The sequence below is a fragment of the Diabrotica virgifera genome, chromosome 9 (genome assembly GCF_917563875.1).
Source record: "Diabrotica virgifera virgifera chromosome 9, PGI_DIABVI_V3a".
In the NCBI taxonomy this organism is placed as follows: domain Eukaryota; kingdom Metazoa; phylum Arthropoda; class Insecta; order Coleoptera; family Chrysomelidae; genus Diabrotica; species Diabrotica virgifera.
In genome coordinates this window covers 4,081,313-4,101,000 of record NC_065451.1, presented here as the reverse complement: position 1 = coordinate 4,101,000, position 19,688 = coordinate 4,081,313, and the positions used below count along the sequence as shown (strand labels likewise).

At 31.3% G+C, this 19,688-nt stretch overlaps 1 protein-coding gene across 1 annotated transcript in view; it reads right to left on the bottom strand.

Annotated features, from left to right (window-relative positions):
* Positions 1 to 7,029: 7,029 nt before the first annotated feature.
* LOC114326785 (prostaglandin reductase 1) overlaps positions 7,030 to 19,688 on the bottom strand; it is a 35,660-nt gene continuing 23,001 nt past the window's right edge. Inside the window, exons 5-6 of the mRNA XM_028275221.2 lie at positions 18,247 to 18,352; positions 7,030 to 7,796 (exon numbers count right to left, since the gene is read on the bottom strand). Of these exons, the coding sequence (XP_028131022.1) occupies positions 7,561 to 7,796; positions 18,247 to 18,352 (342 nt within the window). The 3' untranslated portion in view covers positions 7,030 to 7,560. The remainder of the gene's footprint in view (positions 7,797 to 18,246; positions 18,353 to 19,688) is intronic.

Genomic DNA, 19,688 nt, shown 5'->3' with positions numbered 1-19,688 from the left:
CGTAATACATTGGATCAACTAACGAAAATAATGAATTGATGAACATCGCTTTGTTGTTCCAATAAAACCAAGAATTGGACAAATTTTAAGTATTGCTTTTGTTGCCTGAATTAACATTTTTATTAATATTACGTACCTTTTTCGTTGAGTGTAGTTTACGAGATACATCTAGAAAACCCTTTGCACCACTTTTTCAAGATGGTGGCCAAGTGATAAGGGTGGCGACTCTAACCCCCTAGACATAAAAAACTGCGTCGTCTCAAAATCGCAACCTTAAATGTAATTTTTGAATAGACTAACTAGATTGTTTCACAAACGCCTCGTATAAAGTTTGTTCGAGTTTTGTTTGAAGTCGAACAACACTGGTAGGAACATAATCTGAAATGTAAACCTACTTGACTGATCTTTCAATAGTTTACTAAGTAATCTCGGAGGAGTCTTGACGAGGGTGTGTTAATAGACGTCAGCTGTGGTTTTGCTTACAACTGTTTGAATGACAAGCCAAAAGAAGGAATGCATGTAATGTCGACATTCCGAATATTTATCCACTCCGAGCATTTGACGGAAGCAAACAGAAGTTGAAATATGTGAGGGTTCCTAGGGGAATCATCGTGCTATATACATCACATCGTTGCAGAAAAAGGTTAGCTTGCTTCCAAAACGTAAAACTAATCAATTATTAAATCATACAGAAGTAAAAAACTTCGTTTGTACCGGGTGTCCCAATAAGAATGGCTCTCGGCCATATCTCAGGAACCGTTTACAGTACCGCTTTGAGAAAAAAATATTTATAACAAAAGTTGCCTCGGGAAAAGCCTCGAAATTATTTTCATAATTGTAGGTCCACCGCTAGAGGGCGTAATTTAATATCAAAAATTAAAAAATCACAATTTTACAAAATGTACCTAATGAAAGGGCACTGGAAATCCAATCATCGTATTCTTCATAAAATTCTGCACATATTTGATTTCACAAGTTTAAGTCTGCCTTTGCAAATAAGAGGTAAGGGTGAGTGGGAACCTTCTTATGAAAAAATGGCTGTAAGTCCGGTTATGCTAAATCGAATTTTGCATACTTGGTCTTGTGGAAAACAGCTCTTTTGCGTCAATGTAAGTGTCTTATTTTCGAAATAGCCTAATAAGTAATATGCAAGCTAGGAGGCGTTATTTAATTATTTTCAGAAAGCTAGTTTTCTTTGAAAAATTTAATAATTTCATTTTTAATCCTGTATTACAAAATTAGACCAAATCAACATAATACCGAAAACCGCATGTCGATACCTTTTTTCTATCTCGAGATATCTTAAGAAATGTGTAAATTTTAAACATAACTGTTAGTGTCGCATGTAAACGTGGTTAAGGAAAAGTAGTGTGCTATAGAAAAAGCAAATAAACATTTTCCAGATGTTAACGTATATAATTAATTAAAACAACAATAAGACAAACAACACTATCAAATATAACAAAGAAATAAAAGCAACTACCTACTTAGTGACTGCCTAAATGTTCAAATTGTTGCCCATCATTTTCGATGCAAGCATTTACTCTTTCAAGAGTAGATTGAATAGCAACAGATCTAACTGTTTTAGACTTTTATTTATGGGGACGGATTAAAGACCTTGTTTTTGCCGCTAGGAACACTACTCGAGAGAACATGATCTAGAATCTAGAGAATACGGAACGCCATTCAAAGCATTGCGAAAGCAAAAATTGAGACTGCTGTTCAATTTACTCTTGAAAGAGTAAATGTTTGCATCGAAAATGATGGGCAACAATTTGAACATTTAGGTCGTCACTAAATAAGTAGTTGCTTTTATTTCTTTGTTATATTTTATAGTGTTGTTTGTTTTATTGTTGTTATAAATTATTATATACTTTTACATCTGAAAAATGTTTCTTTGTTTTTTCCATAGCACACTACTTTTCCCTAACTTCGTTTACCGGTGACATTAACAGTTGTTGAAAATTTACACGTTTCTTAAGATATCTCAAGATAGAAAAAAGGTATCGACATGCGATTTTCGGTATTATGTTGCTAATTTGGTGTAGTTTAGTAATACAGGATTATAAAATGCATACTTGTATTTATACTCTGGGCTAATTAGCAAAATTCATGGAAAAGTTATTTACCAGCAATTTTATTGCTGGAATCGAATTATAAGATCCTATGTATTAATAATATAGGTATGCAAAGTCCGCAGATAGTGTGCTACTTTTTTTATAAACAAAATGGTGCCGACAAATCGTATTTTTTTCAATTATTGCTCTATAACTCCGAAGATTTTAACTTTACAACAAAAACACTCAAATAAAAATTCACCGCAATTAAATTCTGCATAGAGATATGTTTTTCACGATTTGCTCCGACGAAAATTTTCCTCGGAAAATGTGGGTTTTCCTAACAAAAACTATAATTTTCAAATAAAGTTTTAGGTAAGTAATTATTAATCAATAATTAAATAACTTAGTGACATCAAAGATTTCTTGGTATAGATTGTAATTCCAGAAGCTGGTGAAAATTAAACGAATATTTTAGCAACAATTCAATTGTTAATTAACAAATTACGATCGCAATAATAACCAAAATAAACATGATACATTGATCAAACTTATAAAGATTATAAAGATGAGATGCTTGTTTAATATTTTATCGACAAAATATAAATTTTTCTTTTTTTTGCATAATCTTTAAATTTTGAAAAAAAAAAATAGTTATAATATACATTGGTCTAATTAGTAAAGTACAAAGAAAGGTTATTTACCAGCAATTTTATTGGTTTAATCGAATTATAAGATCCTATATATTATTAATATAGGTATGCAAAGTCCACAGATAGTGTGCTACTTTTTTTATAAACAAAATGGCGCCGTCAAATCGTATTTTTTTCAATTATTGCTCTATAACTCCGAAGATTTTAATTTTACACCAAAAATACTCAAATAAAAATTCACCCCAATTTAATTCTACATAGAGGCATGTTTTTCCCGATTTGCTCCGACGAAAATTTTCCTCGGAAAACGTGGGTTTTCCCAACAAAATCTCGAATTTTCAAATAAATTTTTTGGGCCAGTAATTATATAATTATATAGCTTGGTGAAATAGAAGCTTTCTTGGTATAGATTATAAGTTCAGAAGCCGGTTAAAATGAAACGAATATTTTAGCAACAATTCAATTGTTAATTAACAATTTACAGTCGCAATAACAACCAAAATAATTATGAGACATTGATCAAACTTAGAAAGATTATAAAGGTGTGATGCCTATTTAATATTTTGTCGACAAAATATAATTTTTTCATTTTTTTGCATAATCTTTAAATGTTTAAAAAAAATTGTTATAAACAAATTAACATTTCTTAGAAATTGTTTATTATATTCTAATTTTAAAAAATACTTAAAATGCGTATTTCATAGGTCTTGAAAATGAATGCTTTAGAAAAATTTTCCAACCATTTGCAAAGAAGTTAGGAAACAGCAAAATAAATATACGATAGCTCCATTGTTTATAATTTGTTTTAATTGTTTCAAAGGTTAAAAGTGAGTCTATGGTACAATCTAATTACTCACAAATAATCTCAAAAATTAGTGCAATGGTTATATTTTAATCAAAGATTAAAAATACTTTTTTTGTAATTTTTAGCGCGAAAGTAGGCTTGATACAGAGCCGGAGATAAAATGTTCACTCGAAGCGACTGACTCGCTTAAACTCGCGCGAGTTATGTATGTGGGCGGGTAGCTACGGTACTGTATTATTCTACTTTCGCGCGTGTAAATTACAAAAAAATATATTTATAATCTTTAATTAAAATATAACCATTAAGCTGATAATCGATATTGTTTTATAAATAATTAGCTTGTACTTTAAGCTCACTTCCACGCTTTGAAAGAATTAAAAAAATTACTAACACCGTAGTAATCGTATGTTTATTTTGCTGTTTCATAACTTTTTTGCAGATGGTTGCAAAAAAGTTTTAAAGCATTTATTTTCAAAATATTTTAAATGCACATTTTAGCTATTTTTTAAAATTATAATATAATAAAAACTTTCTGAGAAACGTTAATTTGTTTATAACTATTTTCGTTTAAACATTTAAAGATTATGCAAAAAAATAAAAAATTTATATTTTGTCGACAAAATATTAAATAGGTATTTCATCTTTATAAGATTTCAAAGTTTGATCAGTGTATCATAATTATTTTGGTTATTATTGCGACCGTAAATTATTAATTAACAATTGAATTGTTGCTAAAATATTCGTTTAATTTTCACCAGCTTCTGGAACTATAATCTAAACCAAGAAGGCTTTTAAGTCACCAAATTATTTAATTATTGGTAAATAATTACTTATCTAAAACTTTATTTGAAAATTAAAGATTTTGTTGGGAAAACCCGCATTTTCCGAGGAAAATTTTCGTCGGAGCAGATCGGGAAAAACACTTCTGTATGCAGAATTTAATCACGGTGAATTTTTATTTGAGTGTTTTTGTTGTAAAGTTAAAATCTTCGGAGTTCTAGAGCAATAATTGAAAAAACACGATTTTCGGGCGCCATTTTGTTTATAAAAAAAGTAGCACACTATCTGAGGACTTTGCGTACCTATATTATTAATATATAGAATCATAAGATTCGATTTCAGCAATAAAATTGCTGGTAAATATCTTTTCCCAAAAATGGCCTATTCTCCGATAATAAGCCCAGACTATTAATGTTCTCCAAAGAAAACTAGATTTCCGAAAATAATTAAATAACGCCTACTAGCTAGCATATTACTTATTAGGCTATTTCGACAATAAGACTTACATTGACGAAAAAGAGCTGTTTTAAACAAGACCAAGTATGCAAAATTCGATTTAGCAGAACCGGACTTACAGCCATTTTTTCATAAGAAGATTCCCACTCACTCCCACCTCTTATTTGCAAAGGTAGACTTAAACTTGTGAAATCAAATATGCGCAGAATTTTATGAAGAATATGATGATTGGATTTCCAGTGCCCTTTCATTAGGTAAATTTTGTAAAATTTTGATTTTTTAATTTTTGATAGTCAATTACGCCCTCTAGCGGTGGACCTACAATTATGAAAATAATTTCCAGGCTTTTCTCGAGGCAACTTTTGTTATAAATATTTTTTCTCAAAACTCTACTATAAACGGTTCCTGAGATATGGCCGAGAGTTATTCTTATTGGGACACCCCGTACATGAGAAGAGGAGAAGAAAAAATAGTAAGACAGATATATGAAGCGAAAGATATGGGAAGAAAGAAGAGAGTAAGACCAAGAAAGATGTGGACAGAAGAAGTGGGGGAAGCTGCCGACAAAAGAGGAATAAAATGGGAGGAAACAAAAGCATTGGCCATGGATAGAAGGAAATGGAAGGAAATGTGGAAGGAAACGACGGAGAACCCAACTCCGTAATAACTCACACCGAAAGGTAGACGAGTTCTGGATTAAGAGGAAACAGTAGCGATCAACAGGTAGCGAAAACGCGTTCCAAGATTGCGGCTGTAATTTTGAATATTTTTTCGAGATATTTGGCACACGTATTCGTAATATAATAAAGAGTGGCGGTATAGAGCCCAATTTGAAAAATATATTAATATGTGGAAACTACTCTGTAATTAAATACAATATTAAAAGACGAGCCTGTACCGCCATTAAGAAGAACAAAAAAGTACACTTTCTTCAAATAAACTTTTTTATCCGATGCCTAGATTTTGTGTCATTTTGAAACTACTAATGAAATAAAAAATTTTAGTAGTTCCAAAATGACACAAAATCTAGGCATCGGATAAAAAAGTTTATTTGAAGAAAGTGTATTTTTTTGTTCTTCTTAATGGCGGTACAGGCTCGTTTTTTAATATTGTATTTAATTACAGAGTAATTTCCACATATTAATATATTTTTCAAATTGGGCTCTGTACCGCCATTCTTTATTATATTATGAATACGTGTGCCAAATATCTCTAAAAAATATACAAAATTACAGCCACAATCTTGGAACGCGTTTTTGCTACCTGTTGATCGCTACTGTATCACCTTAAGTAAGTAAGTTAAGTAATACTTTCATATATTTTCTGGTCTTCTTCTTCTTTAAGTACCGTGCCAAAATTTTAAGCGTGGGTAGCTTCCATGGCAGTTTGTCGATATCGTTCTCGATCTTGGGCGGCATGTAACAATGCATCTGCTGATAAGCCAGTCCATTGACGAAAGTTTCGGAGCCATGAATATTTCTTCCGACCAATTCCGCTTTTTCCGTCGATCTTTTCGTTGAGTATTAACTGCAGCATCCTATATCTGCTACCTCTCATTATATGCCCGAGATATTCAAGTTTTCTCTTTTTTATCATCTTGATTAAGTCACCTTCGCCTTGACCTACTCTGTTTAAGACTATTTGAAATACGTTGAACCTGAACCCAAGATATTCTGAGCATTCTACGATATGACCACATCTCGAAGGCTTCTAATTTGTTCATCATGTTAACCTTCATGATCCATGTTATCCTTCATGATCCTTCTTTTCTGGTAGTCTTCTATTTCTGCGCATTGTTATTTTAACTATTCTTCTTTCGCTTAGTTAATTTTGTGTTGTATTATTTGTTTATCCACGTTCAGTGGCGGATCCAGAAATTTTTTAAGGGGGGCATGGATATTCAATTACTTTTTTCTGATGCAAGGTCACTTAGTCTTCACACCTCTAGATTATATGGGATTATTTTTTGCCTGGGTCTATTTTTTTTTGTTTGATGGCTGTCGGTTTTTCTTTTTTAGGGTTATTCAATTGATTTATTTTCGTCGGGGATCGTCGGACCGCCACTGTCCACGTTTTTATACATCTGATTATCTTTGTTTTTATGCTGACGACTTTCTTTCCATTAAATCTATAATTTCCTTCGTCATCCAATGTTTCTTTATGTATCTGTTTAGTGTCGACATTTTTTCGATTTCTTTTTTACCCATTATTTCTGCCAAAAAATATCAATAGACATGTTGACAGTTGATATAAGGTTGAAAAAAAAAACCGAACTAAATAAATAGTAACAATTCTTTTATTTTATTAATTAAATAAGTTTTGTTTGTCAATTAAGAAATATTTAATTTACTTTAATTATTCCTACAATAATACTGATAAGATACAAAAGCAGCACAATACTTTTTTATATAAAGTTTGTATCATTAACGGTTATATCACTTTTTAAACTGGTTAATGAGCATAAAAATGCTTTGTTTTATTATGTACTTAAACTTATCATAAATACAATAAATAAACTGCCATAAGCATATATATCTAATATCATTAACAATAAGTTAATTAAAAAATATTCGTCGTCTTATGACGATCACTTTGTGCAAAATAGTACCAGATTTGTAAGGGACTCATAAATATTCAGCTCAGAGGTGTGCTATTGATAGAGGTATGAAATTCCATAAACAAGAGCCTACATGTTTTACGAAATGATCCCTTGTTTATATAATTTCACACCTCGAGCAGTAGCATATCGTTGAGCTGAATATTATTGTCTGAGTCTCTTAGATGGCTGGTACGAGTATAGTTAATTTGTCTAAGCTCTAATGACAGCTTTTCCGGTTGTTTTCCCCGTCAACATATCGACAAAGAGGTCGAACATGTTTTCGATACCATCGACTATGGTTTCTCTATACTTGATTTTTCCTTCGTTTACCCACGTGTGCAGTTGGTTTATTCCCGTCATCCAGTCCTTTGATCGACAATAGACTCCCAGGGTTTTGGCTGACAAGTTTTTCTCTTGTATTGCTTTTTGAACTGACGAGGAGAGAGCTGCAAAAGAAAATAATATTAATGTTCATATAGTGATGGTATAAACAGTAATACCACAGATTATTATAACATTGTTCTGATAATCTGCGGTAATACATACATATAAAAAGTAGAAAATAAACAACCACACAAACAAAGCATATAGATAAAGAATAGTAAATAGAATTGATAAATGCTGATAAACAAAAATAAAGATGGGAAAAATACCTTACGGAATAATTTGGGGATGACAGACTAGAACAAAGGCCGTAATTTGGTATAGACAATGACCTTACCATTCTCCCCTCAGAGACCACAACTGCAACAACAGTACAGAACCCGGTGAAGATGCCACCGCCGGTGGCTGAGCACTTCAAAAACTTATGACTTATCGCGATCAAATATCTGACACGCTTCTTTAATTGTGTACATGAAACTGGGACACTACCTCAAGACTGAGTTACAACCAGGGGCGTAACAAAGGCCCTTGCAGCATGAATCTTTCGATGGGGGCCCCATCGATCAGGGGCCCCATCTTGTCGTCTGATATTATGTAAAAATATGTTATTGTTATATTATTTTATGTTGCGTGTTTCAATTTAAGAATGTAAATTTCTAAATAAATAGGCAAATTCGGCAAATAAATCATCTGATCTCTAGAAACTTCCCTAGATCCCTTCCGGTCTCCCGAAACTTGTATGGTGACGGCAATAAACCATAATGCTTTGTGCGTGACTTATTGAAAGATTTGAGAATTGCAATTTTGGGAATTTTAGAGTAATATTTCTTAAATCTAGAAATGGGTTTCCTCTTTACATTTACGTTTAGTATTTCGATACAATTATCGGTAGTATAGTTTCATGGTTTCATATATCCTTAATTTGTTTGGTTGTTTTCATTTTGTGTTATTTGTGTTGTTTTACGGTTATAGTTGCATCGGTTTGGTATGCATTTATTTATCAATTTATTGACGACTTTTCTTGTGTTATCATCGGACAATCTCTCAACAGATAAATGATAAGATAAGGAATTTATAACACTTACACTTTAGGGGAGTCAATGTAGATCGAAGCATTGTTTCGGAAAAAATCAAACAAGTTTATATTTTTCTAAAACATTTTTTGATAGTTTATATATTTTACGTTAAAGTAAAAAGTTTTACTCAGATTTAGCCTCTAATTTTTTATTAGTTGTTTAAACAATAAAACAGTTTTTTGTATGAATAATTTTAAATATATCGGTGAACTCATTATTTTACTTTCATCAAAAATGTTTCTATTTTCTTTTTGATTATGCTGAATCCGAATATGACATTATAATTTAAAAATTCCAAAAACTTTTTTTGGGCACTTATACAGTATGTCTGCGTGACTTCGAACCGTATGGGAAACTATTTTATTATCAATTTTACAACAAAAAGTTATTCTTCATGAAATGCTCTGAATGGTGTTAAATCTAAGACAAAGTCTTAAATCCTTTACAAGATACAACCATCAGATATCAAATTTTATCAATCTTATACGAGGTATGTCAAAAATATGAATTTAACTCAAGGCCAAAGCACCTTTATATTTTACAATAATGATTTTAATTTTAATATGCAATTACATCCTCCTAATTAATATAATAATTTTTGCAAATTTTTCTCAAATTACGGATACCCGTTATCATTTTATTACAAATTATAACTATTTTATTATTAATTTTACGAAAAAACGTTATATAAAAAGCTTTGCATTGTCTCAAAACTAAAATTAAATCATAATTCATCACACTTTATCAATTTTATACGAGGTATGTCGAAAAACAAGAATTTCGCTCAACAGTAAATTACCTTGATATGTTACAATATTTCAACTGGAATGATATAATTGCATATGTAAACATAGTTTTTAATTGCGCACAACTTTTTTTTTTTAATTTTTCAATATTGTAAAATATAAAGGTACTTTACTAATGACCAAAATTAATATTTTTTGACATTCCAATAAAGTCATATCTTGCTAGAGTACAATGTCAGAAGCACGGTTATCTTCTCTAGCGCTTATAAGTATTGAAAATGAAGTTGTCCATCAGATAGATATATTAATAAAATTGTAGATATATTCGATGATAGTAGTGCACGAAGAAATTTGTTCATTTTATAGAATTGTACCTACTATGTAATAATATAATCTTTTATTATTTTTTTTCTATTTTATTTTATAATTATACCTATACCAATAAAGATGAGAAATGTAAGTTGTTATGAACAGTGCACTATTACGCTAACACAAATAAGTTTGTTACACACGTCGCGTCGTATTTATTAATTGTTTAAAGGGGTCCCATTTCCAATTCTGCGGGGTGGCCCCGACGAACTTTGTTACGCCACTGGTTACAACTACATAATATATACCACTAGCCTAGAAATATTATACGATGGTACTTCAAAAGATGCATCAGTCACAGAACACACGGAACCCAGAGACATAATTTTACGAACAGAAGTAGAGAAGGCTATCAACCAACTAAAGAGGTTGTCAACCAACTAAAAAGGTAAAAAGAACCAGGATAAATGGCATACCAGCGGAGACCCTAAAAGTAAAGGACAAGATTGGCATAGGTGTAATACTGGATATGTGCAACATCATAATATATGCCGCGTCCGCATTGGTAAATTTTTGTGCGTACCAGCTGTTCGTCGCACATATTTGCGTGCTCGAAGTAAATTGTGCTAGTGTGGACCATGCACTGTTATCCTTAATGGCAATTACGGATCATTCTCTTTAATTCTTGACTAAACTGGAAAGGTGGCGCCACTAAAGACTTTTGCAAATGCGCATGTCATCGCATCTGCAGAAACTGCAACAGCGTTGCCACATTTAGTAGATTTCTACTTTTTTGGTAGATTTTTGATATTGTTTAAAAAATTCTAGTTATAGGCAATATTTTTTAGTAAATTTTTGGTATATTTCAACAGTTTGTTATGACTGAAATAAAATTTGCTTTTTATAGTATTTACCCCATTTCTAAATTAGTTTTTAGACATTTTGTTACAATTTCCCAATGTCATTACCGAAAATAAGATTCAGGACGTAGATGATGAATTTAAAGGGCGCGTCTCACCATCAAATAATTTGATCAAACAGTTTGAGCAAACTCCGGAGGAACGTCAAAGTGACGTCACAATTGCAGTTTTTTTGAAATTCTAAAAATCTGTGCTCTCACTATCAGTCCAGTTTGATCAAATTTTTTGAATTGAGTTGTCTAACTTGTTTGTACTTTATTTAAAATTAAAATTTTTCATTATTCTCCACAATGAACACTCAGGATATGACGTCACTAACTGTCACTTTCAGTTTGCTCAAACCAGTTTGATCAAATTATTTGATGGTGGGACGCGGCCTTTACAGAGAAATGAAACTGGATTCTGGTGCAGTTTCAACAAACTTGCAGATTTCAAGTAGCAGTGCAAGCAGTATATCAGGTGTTATTGAAGAGTTATGGCATTCGGGGAGCCTATTAGAAGCTAACGATGGAAAACTTAAATATCTAAGCATATGTAACTTTGCAAAACAAAAAATGTTGTGTTTACGTGTTTCCAATGTAAAATGCGAAAGAATTGTGTGAAGAATTTGATCCCGACATGCAGAAATCAGTGGATGACAAAATATTATATACAAATAATAAATATGAAACTGATAAAAATTAATTATAGTTTTTTCCCAATTAAAATCTAAAAAAGTTTGGTTTTTTTTACAAATATTCATATTATATTAATTTCTAGTTAGTCAGCTGTTGTTTTTATTATAAAAAGTCCTAAATTATATACAAATACGTTAATAAAGTTTTATAGTATATTTTAGTTTTTGATTTAGTAGATTTTAGCTAAACTTACAGACTTACAGTAGATTTTCTAAATAAAATGTGGCAACGCTGTGAAGAAATGTCATTTTATTTTGTCTTGTCAGTGGCATCTGATGACATCATTGTTTGTTTACATACGTGTTTGGATTTATTTTATTAAATTGTTTTTTACTTTTTACTTATAGATTAGCTATATATAACAAAGACTTTTGTTCTCTTACTATAAAGTAAAATATTCAGTTTGTGTGCAAATTTTTGAATCAATGGTGTTTAAATGCTGTGTACCAAACAGGACTGAGAAGTTAGGAATATTCTTTTGGTTTACTTTGCATCCATGTAATTTAAAAATTTTGTGTTAATTTCGGCGCTGCCTTAATGTCAGGATTGATGTGTTTATAAACTCGGCAATGTTACAAAAAGATACTGGAAATATTTTAATTTTATTATAAGCTTTAATTTTGGTACTTTCCTGTAAATTGTGCCGTTCATTTTTTAAATAAATATTTTAATTTTGAATTTTGTTTTTCTACCTTTCCTATAGTATGAACTATATTTATAATTGCAGTAAAATACTCCATAATGTAATGCAAATTACAAAAAATAATCGCTAATGTAAGAAACAATTGTCGATTATTTTTATAATTTGCATTATGTTATAGAATCTTGTTTTACTACAATAATTAGCAACAAAGCTTATTTGAACGTTTAAAATTCCCGCCATTGTCCATTTAGTTCATGACTAAACCGGACAGAGGGCGCTGTATACATTGCAATTTTACGTATTAAAGAGTTGCCTATCTCTCCCGTGAAAAGGAAAAACCTAGTAACTGAGTTTTGATAACTTTTCAGGAAACGAAAAGAAAGAAAAGTATATCGCCGTTTAATAGAATTATATTATTTTTTGTTTTTTTTTTCGTTCAGTGGATTTCAAGTGTATGTCCCTGTAACTGTAACTTAGTTTTTTCCAAATATTTGCAGTTTTTTTAATTCTATGTCACTTACTATTTTTGAAATGCAAAGAAATATTGATTTTGCTGCGGAAAAAGCTAGTATGCTTACTTAGTTCCTAATTCATACTATTTTTGCCAAGGAAAAAACTAGTAGGTACTATATTACACTTGCTAATATGATACTTTATGATTGCTTTAAAACTATGTAAAATCAAGTAGTTAGGTACATTTTGGTTTTTAAAAATAAAAAGTAGGTAAAGTTATAATTTTTACATATATTTTATTAGAAAAATTACAAAAAGTTTTTGAATTCAACATTTAATTACATAAAACAAACAAAAATAATAAAAACTAAACTCGATTATTTAGTAAATCATTTGATGTTTCAGAAACAGGTAGTTTCTCCCAAAAGAATCTTTTTTGGCTTAGCATTGCAGGAAGAAGCTCTGTAATTATTTTTTGTTTTTTTTGAACATTTACACCCCTATCTTCAGTTTTGCTCTCAGGCATTTCCAGATTAAATTTAGGTTTTAAAAAGTCAAAATTAATAAATTCGTTTTCAGTATGACTTTTCTTATAAAACATTTGTCTTGACCCTTTTCTAAATTGTACTACTTTAATCACGTTAAGTTTTGGGAAATTTTCATCTTTTTTTGTTCTTTGTTTTACACCGTCTTTAAAGCGATAAAAATCATCATGTTTCATTAGTAAGGTTTTATTTTTTCTAGAGGCTTTTAATATTAGCTCATTTAAGTCGTTCATTTCATAAATGTTGGATCTCTTTTTCCATAGCTTGCCAATGTTTCCGTGGACACTGTCGGCTCTCATAAAAGAGTGCCCAGCTTCAAAGTATTTTAAAGTAATACTGTTTGGACCCCAGTTAGAATTGACAATTACCACAAATGACGTAAATAATTTCCAGTTTTTATTTTGGGCACTGCAGTTGTCACACCAAAATTCGTAGTGCTCTACGTTAACTGAGGATCTTTGAATAAGCCCGCAATATGCTGATGCCACATCTTCCGCCGAGCGACCACTTATAGCTTCATGCCACAAAACGCAAATATTTTCTTCATCTTTTGTTAACGAAGCAAAAGTTTCATTGAACACAACTAATTTACTAACAAAGACAGATTTTTTTAAAGATAACTTTGGAAGTAGTAACACTTTTTGCATATCCGCGCAATAAACTTTAAATGAGTCTGGATAGTCGTGCTGTCTGTCATTATCATACGCTTTTCTGGCAGCAATATATGCCATATGGTGATCATTAAACGTATTACATTGATCACAAGTCTCTGGAATTGTACATATTTTTTTGTGCTCTTTTTGATGTACGCAAATGTCACACTCATCTTGATTTGGTTGATCAAATCCAATGTTAAGTGAATTAAATTCAGTTCTATATCTGTCATAAGATATTTTTTCATGAGTTTCACAAAAATGTTTCCACATATCAGTAATAGATAGCTCTTGAGATAAATATCTTCTATTGGGAGCATGTTGCAATTTATAGTGTGATATTTGCGGATTATAAGATTCAATATGGTTTCTTATTAGAATGGGATCCTTCTTGTTAGATGGAACAGACGAGCCTCGTTTATCCTTAACCAGTTCTAACCCCATAGATTGTTTATATCTGTTTTTGAAGTCCGTTATCATACCATCAGTTTTCATTCCATGTGTATGTAAATACATTTGCTTACACACATTCATTTCAATACCATCATCCTTGAGCAACGAGTATGTAAGGACGTGTTGACGTTTATTTTCACTATCTACTTTTCTTCTCTTAATACCCCCAATCTTTATACTGGCATTAAAATATTGACTTCTCTCGCCAAAACTCATTTTCCAAAATGACTGGCAAATATTTTGTCTTCTTTCTTCTGATAAAAATTCTCTACATTTTTTTTTACAATTACATGGTTCTAATAACTGATATTTTTCTAGATGCCTCTCAATTTGCTCTTTCGCTGTTCTTGCTCTTTTTTTTCTGTTTTTCTCGTATCCTTCATCGGTTTTATCACTGATTTGTGCTTCTATAAAAAACGTAGATATTAGTTAATTCATGTGAAACACAAAATACAAAGCATTTTTACCTGGCAGAGTTTCCTGGTTTATATCTTTCAATTGTTTATCTACTAAACCTTCATTTTCCATAACAGTGCCAACTACACTTTTTTCATTTTCAGTTTGAAAAAATTTTGCTATTCTCCTTTTTTTCTTTGTCTCATAACTTATTTCTTCAGATTCTTGTGGGTCATAACTAGGGTCTAAATCTGAGTCATCGTCAACTGTGTCATCTAAAAAGTATAAGTTTGGTCTAATTGTTTATAATAATTAATATTTTATTTAGTAACCTTTATTATGCTGACAAACGTCTATAACATCAACCGATTTTTCTTTGTGACATTCATTATTAACATCCGTATCATTTTGACTACCATCCTTTGTTCCATCAATTAATGGTAGCGGTTTTAATTCGGTATAAACTTTTGTGTTTTCTTCCTTCCTAATATCTCTTACTAAACATATTGGTTGAATATCATAAAAATGGTTTTCATTAGTAGAGGGGTTATCATTATCACTAAAAATAAAAAAATAAAAATCAAAAATGCTAGCGACAAACGTCCATATTATTATTATCATTGTAATAATACTCCAAACCAAAAGCTTTTGAGTTCGAAGGCTCTTCTGAATAAACTGTTATGCTTAGTTTATTTGATTTTTGTTTATAAATTACTCTAAAAATAATGATAATACACATATTTTAACTTCTGAAGTTTAGAATTAAAAATTGCTACATTTGCTATAAATACACAATGTGTTTAAGAAATACTTTTTAGTATACGAATATGAGCAAGATAATTAAAATAATTTCCACGAAACATAGTCAATAGAAAAATGTTTTGGTAATTGAATATCCACTGCACACAAATATAACGATTTTTGTTACATAAGTAATGGTAACCTAAATATTTATTAACAATCAGCTGACATGCGAATTTTCTAAATATCAACTAAATTAATTTGTTGTAACCTATCACCTTTTACAGTAATAAATAAGTCGGTTCATATTATTTTTTGTTTCAAGAAATGTTGATTTATTCAGAATATGTTAATTTTATAATCAGAAGTCCGTATAAATAAATCTAGAAACCTACTTTTGATTTTGTAAGCCGTCCATCATCAGGTTATCAACCAAATAATCGTCTTTCACAGTATCTTGTATCGATTTCAAACAATCTTGACCAAAGGACGCAAGTTCACTATACCTATAACAAAAAGAATGCATTCGTTACAGCATTTCTTTTGAATTATCTACCATTTTACTGATTGTTTGTTTTTTGAAAATCAAACAAACAAAATTGTACTTTGTTTGTAATGTAAAAACTAATACTCACCGCTTTTCAAGATCACCCACTTCCTGAACACAAACTACTTTATTTTCCTTAGCCAAAGCCATTATAATGTTTTTTCTTTTAGACATAGTTTTCAAAACTTTATATAATTAGATTAAAACAAATTCACCACCAGACGAGTATATGTAGGTATACACAGTTGAGACTGGCTCGACAGACTGAATAATTTAACGAAGTGCATTGGAAGAACATAGTAAAAGATCCTTCGTTTTCGCGCCAAAGCGGAATTAAATTGGAAATACCTAGCATACACACTTTAAAATAATTCGCCGAGTTTAAATGACCGGAAAAAATATGGATATATCTAGTAAATGACTTTGCTAGTTTTTTGTTTAGAAATATGACGTTTTTGTCTTTCGGCTTAAAAATGGTAAGGTATGTTATTAGGAACTTCCAATTTAAAAAAAATATTTATATATACACTTTTCAAAGGAAATATTTAGTAAAAGCCTTTGTTATATTTTTCCTTCTGAAATAAGTAGAAATGTATCGTTCACTGTATAAGTTGCTATGTTTATTCTAAAAAAATAACAAGATGCTAGGTTTTTCCAACCAAATTTATTGAAATTACCATTTTGCTAGGATTTTCCATCTGAAATAACTTTCTTAAAAATGCAAGTATTTACAAGTTTTAAGTACCAGTCGATAAAGAGCTTCATGGGGTTTCACACAATTGATACTAAGCATAAACCTAGTAAGTCACTTTACTAGGTTTTTCCTTTTCACGGGAGATCTATTCTACTTATATATACCTTATCTATGGTGTGGACGTGTTCGTCGCATAAATCGGACGCAAGAATTTTCGACGCACACAACGCACACGCTCCATCGGTTATCATTTTTGAGCAAAGATCAAATGATTTGAGCACCGCGTCCTCACTGGTAAAAATTTTGCAACGCATATTCTTGCGACGCAAGTTCAATACGCGAGTTCAATACGCACGAAAAATTTACCAATGCGGAGGCGCCAATATGGATTACAGAATCAAACTTTATCTCTATCCATAAAAAAGGATCACTAACTGTGTACATTATTCCTCAAAGTTCTTCACTACATAATCTCCACAAAATGCGATAAGGTTATTGGTTACTCACAATTTGGATTTAGAAAAGGTCTGAGTACCAGGGAAGCACTAGTTGCAACCCAAGTGCTAGTTCAGAACTGCTACGATCAAAGGAAAGATGTAATGATGTGCTTTATAGATTATGAAAAAACCTTAGAGTCTTAATAGCAGATAATATAGAAGACCTCCAAAACCTTCTTAATAAAATTGGAGAACATAGCGAGAACATGGGACATAGCATCAACATAAAAAAGACGAAGTTCCTTATAATCAACCGTCAATTATGTAAACATCAAAATGCAAGACTAGCATATAACAATCAAGACGTAGAGCGCGTAGGAAAGTTTAAGTACCTGGGAACCTGGCTATGTGAAGACTGGATGTCGGATAAGGAAATTAAATGTCGGATAGAAAGGGCCAGAAGTGCATTCATGAAATTCAGAAACGTCTTTACGAACTCTGACTTTGACCTGAACCTAAGAATAAGATTCACGAAATGCTATATATGGTCGGTGCTCCTATATGGCATGGAAGCATGGACTTTAAAAATAAACACAATGAATAAGCTAGAGGCATTTGAGATGTGGATTTATCGACGAATCCTTAAAGTTCACTGGACCGCACGAATAACAAATGAAGAAATCCTGAGAAGAATTGGTACAGAACGACAACTGCTATGCACAATAAATTAAACAGAGGAAAAGGGCACCTAATTAGAAACGAAAGATACCAGTTTCTGCAAACCTTAATTGAAGGAAGAAGGGAAGTGGGCAGGAAGAAAATCCCATGGCTTCGTAATGTCAAACAATGGACAGGACTAAGAAACATAGGAGACCTAATACATACTGCAAGGGATAGAGAAAATGGTCAAAAGTGATCGCGAACATCCATTAGTAGATTGCATAAGAAGAAGAAGAAGAACTGTGTAAAGCAATTATATAACCTTTGTCCTTATTCTTCATCACGCAAGCAAAATCCTGTGACATAATTATAATCAATGAACCGCTAACTAGCTTTCTATTTCCAGAGATAGCCGAAAAAATGGCGTCAAAATGGGGGTGTATAGAAGAATTTTACGCGTGTCATCGACAGAACATAGACTCACAGAGGTGGAGGAAGAATCATAAGGCAAGAAAATGTGATAATCGTAGATAAAGTTTAAAATAGAACAAGTAGTACTTACAATAATCAGGTTTTTCCTTATTGTAGTTGGAGATGCTGCCATTTATTGCTACTCTTCCATTGTTATTCATATGACTGTAGATTATTTCAGCTGTCTTTCCTCCGACCTGCAAAAACATCTTAAGGTTAGAATAGAATTCGTTAAGCTTAGTGCTTCATTTTGGCAAAAAATAAAAATATTTCAGAGATTTTTTTTGGCACAGACTTTTGCCATTCAGCCAGTCACAACTTTTTAAGGTCTTCCTAAAGCAAAGAAAAGAAAGTAATTATCACAATACCTATTTGATTATCAGTAAGGAATACACATGGTTACTCGCTTCTCGTCTAGGGACCCATCAAGACATTAAATTAATACACAAACTAGACTGGGTCACGGAAAGAAGGTTTTAACCAAATGTGGTAAAACAAAACTGTGCTCACAAGCTAAGGTTACTTTTTGAAATAAATTCTGTTAAATAGTCATATACGGTTTTATTATTTAATGACAAAAGGTAACAAATTTTATAGGGAGAAAGGATTTTGTTTGATTAAATTTTTTATTAAGTCATCAGTTTGTTGTATATATTTTGTACATTCAAAGAAAATATGGTTTAAATCTGCTTCTTTTTGACAATCTTCACATAAATTGGAACTTAAAATTCTAAGTTTTGCCAGATGGGCTGGATAACACGCGTGTCCAGATCTCATTCTGATAATAGATGCAATGTATCTACGTGGGACAGAGTCATTTTTAAACCAAAATTCTCTCGGGATTTTGGGTTGTATCAGTGCATATTGTGAGTGGGAGTGTTGGCTATATTCATAATGTTCTTGTTTCCACTGATTATTTAGATCATTCTTGATTTTGATAAATAAATCTGGAATGCACTTATAATCTGTTTTGACACCAGAATCAATGGCTTTCTTAGCTAATATGTCTACATGCTCATTATACTCGAGCCCTATGTGAGCTTTAATCCACAAAAATCTAACTGTTCTTTGCTCATAGTGTAATTCAAAAATAATTTGTTCGATTAGAAGAATGTAAATATTTGTGTTTTTGCTGGGTAAAAACATAGTCTCAATGGCTAAAAGAACCGACAAAGAATCAGACGCAATTGTTGCGGAGCTGTCATTGAAACTCTTAAAATAATTTAATGCTTCATAAATTTCTATGGCTTCAGCCGTAAAAATTGAAAAATTATGATCCAGTGTAAACATGTTTTCTATACTTTTTGAGGGGATATAAAAAGCGCATCCAGTGCCAAAAGAAGGCTTTGATGAATCTGTGTAAATAACTGTTGATTCTGGCCAGTTTTCTAATAAATTTCTTAAAATATTGAAGCTGATTGCAGTATTTACATTGTACCTTGGTTTAATTACCGTAATAGTTATTTTAATTACCGCAAAAAGCATAAAAATCTTCAAAGTTTGAGCTATTATATGTATGTGAGTTGGTGTAAT